Below are 11150 nucleotides of genomic sequence, written 5' to 3' on the forward strand. Positions count from 1 at the left end.
ATATGATTCATCCTCTAGAGAAAAAAAATTAGGGCTTGATAATACAAGACGATCCTACAAAGATGTTCTTCAGCGACATCATGTCTAACTTTTGTATTATATCTGCCTGTTAGCTTTAAAAATTACTGCAAGGAAATATAGCGGTTTTCACCAATATCCAGAATTCTTTTAATAAGGTATATAATTTTTCAAGATTACGTATCAGCGTGGCTCGTGGGAGAATTTCGACTTACCCTGAACAAGATTTTTAAAAAAGTCGCGTATGTGGTCATCATGAACACCAAAATTACGACAGAGCTGAGGGCATACGCCTATGTTTAGGTTACCTTGCATACACTAATAATATACATAGTATAAAAAAATCTTAACATAATTAAAAACAACAATTTAAAAAAATAAAAGATGTGAATAGTATTTTATTTTTATTTTGAAATCACATTGTGTTGACTACATACCAAAATTTCTTGGAATGAACAATTAAAATTACTTACGACATGGAGAAAATGGAAACCAAGACAAATTAATTAGCATTTGTTATATTTTTACAAATATGATGTGCATTGCAATTCTAAACTTAAAATTAATTTCAATGTCATGTCAAGCCCTTACATTAAATTGATTTCATATTTTGACTTTGAAGGCAAATCAAATGTACGATTTTTATTGTATCTGTTATAATGTCCTCTATATATGTACTAGTTATTGGGGTATAACTTATTTCATTAACAATTTTGCTATTTTAGGGCTTACATTTACATTACTTATTTAATAAGTATGAAATAAATTTCTACTAATATGCTAATTTGATGAAATGATTGCAATCATATTATAAGAATACAGATATCTAAGTGCATAACACATTCTGATTGGTGGTACATAATGACAAATCTACTTTAGTGGTTTATACATAACTCCGTAGTCTAGATATCTTCCTTTGGTGGGGGTGGTTCGGGTTGTTCCTCAGTGTGGTTCCTGTCAGGTTCATTACCATCTGCCCACTTGCCGTCATACTCCTTCCTATCGACGTATCTCTCTTCTTCGTATTCACCTTCACTACGGTGACTGCCGCGTTCCGAATAACGAGAGTAGCTTTAAAAATTATTTAATAAAATACATTTTTTTACTCATTTTAGTATTGAGAAATTGACGTGATTATATATGTAATTAATAATACATATTTATTTAATTTTTTCCTCTAATAAATTGGATCGTTTTGTTTGACGACCTAGTTTTAGTACCTGATGAGCTTGATTCTAAAAACTTAGTTTTATAGGCTAATCAAATACTGCCATTTAATTATAAGTTGTGCTAATTATAACCTGAAGAATAATTTACTATTCAATTATTCACACAAAATTATATTAAAAATAATTGATACTAACCTATCTCTGTCCTTGTCCCTCCTCTCGGGACTGTAAGAGCGAGAACGACGGGTACGGTCAGGGCTGCGAGAACGCGAGTAACGTCCACCCCCGCGTCTATTATCGCGGAAATCACGGAATCCGCCCCTGAAGTAAAAACAATTTATATACTATCCACATATAACTTTTTGTTTTAAATTAATTAATACCAAACAGTTGGCTCACTTCAAGTGTTTACTTGTTTAAATGTAATATTCTCCTTTAGACATATGATATATTAGAAACTGATTACCAAAGAAATTATTGATTAAATTTACAAATATATAAGAATATTTTTATACTAAACATTTAGTATATAAAACATTATTTAGACAATGTTTTTATAATTAGCAAATAAAGTTGCCAGTTATTGGACATACCTGAAAGGTCGGCCACGTCCACCTCCCCCTCTCCTGGGTCTAAAAGGCCTTCCACCTCTCGATCGGTTATCTCTCCATTCGGGGTTAAATCGGCGTCCATCATCTCTCCTGAAGTCTCCTCGGCCTCTGCCCCTTCCACCACCATTGTACGCGTTGAAACGAGGGCGATAGTACGTCCCACGCTCGTAGCCACCACGGCCACGCCAGTTGCCGCGACGGTTAAATCGGCGAGGGAATCTATTTCAAATTATTATTATTGGTGATACTTATATCCCATTATATTTTCAGATTTTGGAAAAACTATGGGAGCAAATATGCGTAAGCAAAAAATGGAAGCTTGCTTTTTTGCAGTATTTGGCGATCATTTATCAAGTTCGTATAAGTCCACCATCAAAAGCTGAGAAGTATAATTTTTTTTTTTTGAATAAGGTACTTTTAAAAATATATATTTGGACTATTATATATATATATATACGACGTCTATAGCAAAATCTTATGGTTAAAAGAAGATTTTTTTAGCATATATGAGCATATAGTTGTACCTGTCTCTCGATGCAGAGCGCGAGCGAGACCGACTCCGTGAGTAATAACTACGGCTGGCATCAGAACGGGAGCGGGATCGCGGAGAACCCGAACGTCGGCGACGGGACGCCATGGACCCACTCTGGCTGGATCCAGACCTGGAGCGAGAACCGGATCTTGATCTGTACTTGCGTGGTCGGGATCTGTGGATGACCGGATTTTAGGAAACAGGGGATTTCGAAATGCAATTTTTATGTAATTGATACATGATTATGTGATCTAAGGCTTATAGAGCCAAAACCCAGGGAGTACCAAAATTGGGTTTCGTTCTCAAACATTTTAGTAATATTTATCCATATTTTTTAGATACTTTAAATATTTTGTATTCTACACAATTGAAAATTGAAGGTTTGAAGTTATTACGCTGATAACCCACATTGATTTCGAATAATAGCCTTTGTCTATAGAAATGCACGTTAAAGCGGTTTAAACATTTATTTACAACAATTGTAATTTTTATTTGCTATGTTTAATCTTTATATTTTATCTTTATATTCATTTATTTATACCAGTATCACACAAAAAAAATGTTTCCTTATTCGTAATTATAATATACGACGGAAAAGTTAATAATTTAATATGAATAAAAAAAATGCAAATTTATAATAAATAAATCTCTATATATATAAAATTCTCGAGTCACAATGTTAGTTCCCATACGCTTACGAAACAGCTCGACCGAAGCTTATGATTTATTAAATGCAAATTTAGTAAATCTGAGAATCGGCTACTATCTATCTTTCAAACCCTAAGTGATGAGGGGTGTCCACCCCAAATTTTTATTTTATTTTTAAGACATTTTTTTTTGTTTTTATTTTTTATGATACAGTATTCTAAAATACCACCCTTAATTGTAACCCCATTTTTTTTTATAGTACACCATGTACTATAAAAAAATATATTTTTATTGAAGTAAAAATATGTTTCCTATAAATAATATACATGGAAAAACGACGTTTGTGGGGTCAGCTAGTTGTGATATATATCTTCAATTAGTTACCAACTATGTGTTAAAATAATTAGATGTTATAAATACCTTAAATCGATTAATAATTTTTTGTTGTAGTCGCAATGCAATACATGAATTAACCCTTGATTCCTCTAAATGAGAACTATCACAAGACCAGCCTGTGCCTGTGTAAATTATGTAGATAACAAACCTGCTTCGAGATCTCTTCGAGTGCCTATCATCAGAGGAGTTGGAACCACTTCGGCGTCTAGGCGATGGCGGAGATCTAGGGCGCCTCGATGTGGGCGATGGTGGCTTGATCCGAGTCACGAATTGTTCGGGTCGCTGCTCCCCAACTGACACTGGCGTTTCACCCTCTTGAGCCAAACGGAATGACCCGAACTTGTCGAGTACTATGTTGCCTTTGCGCACCGGCTGAAATGTTTTTGTTTGATTATAAATTAAGCAATACTCTTTTTTAATGACTTGCCTGTTAGCTGAATTTTAAAAGGTAAGTGGAAATAAACAAAAAATTGCTATAATCATACTCTAAAAATAATATATAATTCGTATCACATGTAATGTTCTCGTATTTATCTTAATCGGAAACATTACATTAAAATATTTGAGATTAAACAGATGTTTTAGTATCAATTTTTGCCATTCCAATTGACTAACAATATCAATACACATTTATAAGAATTCCAGAAACAATTAATTTCTCAAAGTCAACTAAAGTTCAATGATTTTGTGACTCCAACCAAATAGACAAAGATTATATGAGCCACCGGATTCGCTTCATTTAGCGCTGCTAATTTGAACATTTTTTTTCAGTGTTTGGTTAAAGAGAGACAGCAACATCGATTTATCTATTAAATAAATTACATAAAGTGAGAAATGTATAAATAATCACCGGCGCGTGTTGTTGATGATGCTGATGATGCGAGTGATGGGAGTGCGGAGGGTCAACGCCTGGTGGATCAGGCTCTCGGCTCTTCGGCGGAGGTGCAGTGGGCAGAGGCGGAGGCTCCTTCATAGCCATCGCACGCCGGACTGACACGTTTTTGTCGTTGGGGGAGCCCTGGGTTGTTTAAACCAATTATCATATTAATTCAATGTCAATAACAATGAAAGAATTTTAAATGTCACATCTCAATTTTGACATTCCTCTAACGTACTATTATTCTTAATTTTTATTCATATAGAATGAATTAATAATACGTACAAGGTGCTAATTTCAATCTGTGTTTTATAATTAGTCTAATGCTCAACTCACCCTATGATCTTGTGATTCATCCGAGCTATCTTCAAAGGCGTAGCGCTCTTTGTAGCCCTTTTGTGTCGGCGTTTCCTTCTTTTTAGTTCTGGAAAAACATTTATAATGTATTTTTAAAAAGATTGTACATTACAGGGTAGAGATGTTTGTGTAACACATCTTGGAACCTCGAAGTAACCCTTGAGGCTGCAAGGAATAGTTGTTGCTGTTTCATAATTTTGCAGTAAATGATACAAAATCTTTAAATGTATCTTATAACTTTGTTTGAATCATTGTCATGTTACACCATGATTATTCTTCACCACATTTATTTGATAATAAAATATGTACCTTGATAATTTAATCAAATTTAATATTAATAACTAAATGTTTTATGGTAAAACTGCATTTTCAAAGATATAAAAAGGCCAACAGAAAAAGTGTTTTGAATACTTTTTCATTAATGAAACAGGAAATAAAAACTCACGGCTCCTTCACAGCACCCATAGTCATCTTCCACTTTGGCTTCTCCAGTGGTGGTGGTGGGGCCTGGTCAATAGGACTAAGAGAGGAACGGTCGCGTTTCCCAAGGACTTCCTTCTCCACCATGGAGTGGTAAGCATTCAACTTTGACTCCAGTTCCTCCAGGCCATGCATGTCGTCTAGCATTCGGCTAAAAAATATCATCATTGCTAAGTTGAAATTTGAAAGTACGAAAATATAACATTTTACGACCTGAAAACACAATAATTTCTATACATATATAATTGAACATCTCTTTAAGATACAACATCATTACACAAGACAGGACTGTTTAACACCATGTAGCGAATTATTATATTTAAAAAAAAAATATTTTTTTTTAACTTACCTCTTCTCATGTTTTCTATCGAATTCGCCCTCCGAGCTCAAATCCCGTTTAGATTTTCCCTTTAGTTCTTTCCTGAAAAAAATATACACATTAGCATTGAAACATTAAATGACAAGGAACATTCTTATAAAAAGCTTAGAATAATTGAGAATTTTTTCTTAAAATAATGTAGCAGTAAACGAACCTGATAGCATCCCTAAGTTTCTTATCACCAATATTCTCCAATTCCCGCATATTGTAATCCGAACTCGCTGTTCGCGCCAGCTTGGACTTTCTCTTCTCCTCTCTTTCTTGTTCTTTACGTTTGCGCTTCGACTCTTTCTTCTTCTTTCTATAAAAATATGTTTAGGTTGTAACAATAATATTTAGTTAATTGTATTATTTATCAACTGTGATATGTCGATATTTTGTTTGAAGACTCTTAATCAATTACAGGACATATTTTTTCAATTCATTACGCATTTTGTTTGTTTTTCAATCAAGAAGTTAGTCAATCATGGATTATAATTGTTAATATGATAAATTACACTAAAATTACGTACTTGTCTTTCTTTTTCTTCTTCTTCTTGTCATGGTCAGCTGTGGGCTGCGGCTGTTGTCCAAGCTCTTGCATTTTACGATTCCGTTTGTATTGAGCAGTCTCTTCCAAAAAGTTGCGAACTTTATCTTCATAGTCCGAGTCTTCTTTGGTCATCTCAAGGAACTTGCGTACCTATTTTCAAAGATTTGAATAAATTACCGATAAAAATATGGGTTAATAAAATTATGTTTATGAATAGTGAAGGAATATCCTTATATGAATTTGATCACAATTCTATATTCGTTTTGTAAGAAATAAAACTAATTTTTAAGCTCGTTAATATACAATAAAAAATATTTTGGCGTACTTATACTAGTTGAAATACTAATGAATTAAATTTGTACTGTTGAATTTTTAGTCTAAATTGAGTGTACCTTAAGCTCATAGTCGATATCGGCCTGCGACCTCATCTGGGGCTGTTCTTCAGCGGTTGGCGGCGGCGGCGGCTGGTACCCGTAGGGATGGTTGAACTGAGAGTTGTGAGTTCTCGCCGTGTCTCCATCTCCCAACATCGCCATTCTCTTGCTGAGAGGAGATAGAGACCTCTGCCGCTTGTTGTTGGATTGGGAACGACGCTTCTTCTTCTTTGGCCCTTCTGAATCTTTGTTAGAAATATAATAACTCGTTAATTTAAAGATGAAATGCATTTAATGAAATTTTGATCAATTGAAAGTTAAAACTTAAACTCATAAGAGTAACATATTGTTAACTGTTACTAATTTTGAAGATTCTCTATAATAATGAATTTCATAATACCACTAGAGTCGGACGACGATGATGATGATTCAGAGGAATCACTCGAGCTGCTGGAGTCACTGGATGATGACGACGAACTGCTTGATCGTTTCTTCTTTCCCTTCCCACGTTTCTTCTTCTTTTTCTTATCTTTCTTCTCAGTTAGATTCAACAACTGCTTCAATGTCTCCTTCATTTCAAATGACTTAGCACCAGTCAATCCAGGGAGAAGCAATTCTGTAGGCTCTATCAGTGGTTTGGCTGACGATGTCTTACTCTTCAAGAAGTCAAGGGAGTTCTGTGCCTCCTCATGAAAAGGAATGATCGCCAAACAGTCCTCGTAGGCCTTCTGGGCTTCTGCAATTTTATTTTCATCTTCGTAACTTCTCCCTAATGCCACTAAAGTCTCTCCTAAATACTTTCGTGCATTGGCATGGTTTGGATTTAGCTTCAATGATGTTTCAAAGTCCTCTATAGCTTTTTTGAATGTTCCACTATTGGCATACAAGGCTCCACGTGCAACTAATCCTTCAACATTCCTAGGGTCGATGCTCAGGGCTTTGTTAAGGCATTGGAAAGCTTCTGAATGCCTGCCAGCTTTGAAATGTTCTATTCCTTCAGCTACTGACCGGAAAGCCCATTTGCTTGCTTGTGCCTGTCGTAATTCATCTGCATATTCGGTTGTAGGGAATCCCCCTCTGTAGAAAGAATATTTTGATTAATTACAGGATACTACAAATTGTTTCTAAATTTATGATATAATTATTTTTATCAACCAATTTTGAATGATTTCCGTATAGTAGTCTTTCTTTTAGCATCTCTTAAGAAATTAAAAAAAATACCTTAAAGCCATGAAGTTGGTGCAGTGCATATTTGACATTCCCAGAAGCTCTGACAGATATTGTACGCAGTTTGGGTTATTGAAGCCTGGACTCTTCTCTAAAATGGCTTCATAGCTTTCTCCCTTCATTTCCATGGTTTTCCTGCACAAAGACAACTCAGTGTTAGCCAAAAGCCAACCCAAAACAAATGCCATTTTTTGTATCTGACAGTGCCATTATATTGACGTAGCATTGGTTGAATTTAATCATAATGTAATTTCAACAGTAACCTAACTGCCATGTCTCACATACTTATCCTCACCTGTTCCATGAAGCTGTTCAAAAAATGTTATTTAACTTGTATTTATTGCTTTCACACATAAATAAACATCATAGGATATGTGATGCTGCCTCAACTATGTGACATTAATATTACCAGATTATCAGCTAGTCACAGTACAATGGAGATTTAGACATTTGGAACTCGTAAACCTAGAAAAAAACATCCTAAAATAATAGAATCTTTTGACAAGGGTATTTGCAATTCCTGGTTACAGCATATTGTAGATGATGACTGCTGATAATTTTTTTTCCATATCCAAAAATTCTGCTCTGGCTAAAACTGTATGCTTGGTTATTATTCCTTACTGGATAATAATTAAATAACGCCAACATCCAAAAAATGCTGATTACAATAAAGTCCAATCAATTGTTTGATATAATGCTGGAATGTTAAACATTAACTTTAATACAGAATGAAATGGTCTCCTTTCTCAGACAACAGATAACCCTACACTTTTGTACTAACCTTGATACTGTGTTATTTTTACTTTTAAATTAAAAAATAATCCTCAACTAAAATAACTTGAAAATACTTCATGGAGTGTCAAGTGATCCTTTAATTATTTAACTTTTACATACAGGTGCAATTTCATTATTGGTGTAATGTGTTTTAAAACTGAAAAGTGTTTATATTCGTGACATACATATCACACATAACTTGTAAGCAACCTTTTCTTTAAAGTATCAACTTCAGAAAAATAAAATCACCGGTGTTTACATCATATCTAACTTCGTCAATCAAATCTGCTGATCCATCTGGTATATGCTAGATATATTTATGGTTATACATTCACATTCTATATTTGTTTTCATTGTCTTCATATTTAAGAAGTAATACATAGAAAGCTGTGATCCATAAACCTGCAAGTGTGAATCTGACAGTTAGCAACTGCATAATAACTAATACATACTTGTAAATAAGAGGGAAGTCATCCGTGCTCAGGAGGCCTAAAGGGGGCTTAGGCGGTGGATCATCAGGGCCTCTAGTGACTCCCTTCATGCCGCACACCATTTTGTCCGTGTCTGGGATTACTTCAATCACTTCACAGCAAACTGTGTCATTCATTAAGTAGTTTCTTGAGACATTTTTCTTGTCGACAGCTGGTATGATATTGGACACTGGTAGAAATGCCTGTTAAAATATTTAATTGAGTTAGTCGCTGCTGATTTAAGATTTAAATTTTGCTTTCAGAATGTTATAATTTTTTTTAAACAATAGTTTTAATGGTCATTAAAATTATTCATTTGTACCACGCCTTTAAACTAACACCACATAAATATACATGACAGAAAGAAATTAATATTATATATAATAAGGAATATATTTTTAGTTACCTTTACATTAATATCAGCGACATATCTCGAGGTAGGCCCTGCAGTACAAAGGACTTTCAACATCATTCCAGATGCTGTTCTGTTGATGACAGCTCCAATAATCAACTCTCCAGTTTTCACATTCTATTAAGCAAAGATTTCATAAGCAATTTCTGGTTTTGTATAATATAAATGCAAAATCATAACTGTATATTTGTTAGTAAAACCTTCATTTAAAAATTTAATTCTACATTTTGGTTTATAAAAAAGTATCAATTGTTTTCGGCTTTTACTCTGCCTTATGTGTAAAAAAACTAAATGAATAATAGAGTAGTATTGGATAATGCCAGTATTTATAGAAACTGGATATTGTAGAATTAAGTATACACTAAAAACCATACTCACATCAAAAAAATGACGTAGCCTTGCAGACTTATCAACATTAAGGAAAGTTTCAAATGGAGGCATCAAAGCATAAAGGTCTGAAACAATATAACAGGATACAAAAACGGATAAGCAAAATTTGATTATTGACTAAGGACTTGGATTTAACTACAGAGCTTACTTAGTTTTTAAAATCTGGACTGATCACAGTAATACATGTGGCCTTTTAATAGTAAATCTGGGAACTTATGTTTTTTTTTAGTTGTAGTAATACAGTCAGTTGCATTTGGTTATAAAGGTACAGTATCAAAAATACTAAAATAATATAGAGCATTAATGTTGACTCACTGTCTTCAGGTGCGGTAGCTTCTACTCCTACTAAACTCGATGATGACGGGCTTTCGTCTAGTAAAGATGAGTCGAACAACGAATTTGCTTCTTTGGCAATGAATTGATGGAGCTTCAACCTTTTGGCCCTGTCTTGAAAAGTAAGGTGCTTGTGCCGGGACTGGTAGACAGCAAAGTCCAGAGCTCCAACACCGACCTTGGTAAGATCATCTTCTCCTCTTTCATTTTCCCACGACTTTTGTAACTGCTGACCATGGTAATTAATCGATTGCGCCACTAATGACGCAACCAACGAGGGCTCCATTGTCGAGCCTAGAAGATAAAATGGCGAATAATAAATGTTAATGTAAGGTTAGAGTATTATATTCTTTATTCCGCCATCTTTGATGAAAAACACGAGTGCTGAGGCAGAGATGAAAACTTACCTCGCGTTGGTCAAAATGACAATTAAATGTTTACACAACAATTCTCAGTCCACTAACATGACACCAAATTAACACAACTCTAATTCTCAATAAAATTACTTAAACGATGCCCAATCGGTTAATTCTTTAGCACGACAGTTCGCTGCAACAAACAAAATGGCGCAGTAAAATCCACACAAGTCTCAAGTACTTAGTCGTCAGGGTTCACCACACGGACCGCCGACCCACAGAACAGCGCAAACTATTTATTAACATAGTTTAACAACTGTAAGCACAGACTACACAGAAAGCTAAATAAACTATGTTTGTGCCATAGCAGTTACGCTAATTGCTCACTAATATAAACTTAGTCTTGTTCCGTCGTATGAGTTAATTTATTGACTAAAATAATAATAATATTAACTAGATTTGTATAAATAATTTCCTATTATTAATTAGTGACTAAAGAACCATACGCAAAAAAATATAACATTCATAATTTTAAGAAAGGAAATAAGGCGTCATCTATCTCTGTGTTGTACAATGCTAGTAAACAACGTAAACAAAAGTCAAGTTATTATAGTTTTATTTATATTTTATATGTGATAATAATATGGTTTTTGGACAGCTCCGGCGCTACGAGAAATGCGGGCTGCATCCTCGTACCAAAGCACAGACATCATGCAAGCCGAAGCGGCTACGGCTGGTCGCCAAATGCAACCAAAAAACCGAAGCTGAGGAAGTTGCAGCGGGTGGGGGCTGCTCTCCCTCCACTCTAGGGGTAA

At 34.5% G+C, this 11150-nt stretch overlaps 1 protein-coding gene across 3 annotated transcripts; it reads right to left on the bottom strand.

Annotated features, from left to right (window-relative positions):
• Positions 1 to 414: 414 nt before the first annotated feature.
• Positions 415 to 10598, bottom strand: LOC123708057 (tetratricopeptide repeat protein 14 homolog). Of its 3 annotated transcripts, none has more exons than XM_045658533.1 (19): positions 10387 to 10598; positions 9962 to 10273; positions 9635 to 9711; positions 9251 to 9373; positions 8827 to 9047; positions 7595 to 7735; positions 6774 to 7450; positions 6392 to 6618; positions 5980 to 6149; positions 5622 to 5768; positions 5438 to 5509; positions 5054 to 5239; positions 4588 to 4675; positions 4225 to 4392; positions 3523 to 3746; positions 2323 to 2505; positions 1781 to 2017; positions 1383 to 1508; positions 415 to 1062 (listed from the first exon to the last, which is right to left on the bottom strand). In XM_045658533.1, exons 2-19 carry the CDS (start codon positions 10263 to 10265, stop codon positions 921 to 923), a joined length of 3513 nt encoding a protein of 1170 aa, XP_045514489.1. In that variant the 5' UTR covers positions 10266 to 10273; positions 10387 to 10598; the 3' UTR covers positions 415 to 920. The 3 variants fall into 3 exon arrangements, with proteins under 3 accessions (XP_045514489.1, XP_045514490.1, XP_045514487.1); XM_045658534.1 differs by having other exon boundaries at positions 415 to 1089; positions 2323 to 2460; positions 10387 to 10597; XM_045658531.1 differs by having other exon boundaries at positions 415 to 1089; positions 10387 to 10597.
• Between the last annotated feature and the right edge of the window lie 552 nt (positions 10599 to 11150).

This window comes from Pieris brassicae, chromosome 4 (assembly GCF_905147105.1).
Source record: "Pieris brassicae chromosome 4, ilPieBrab1.1, whole genome shotgun sequence".
Taxonomy (NCBI): Eukaryota; Metazoa; Arthropoda; class Insecta; order Lepidoptera; family Pieridae; genus Pieris; species Pieris brassicae.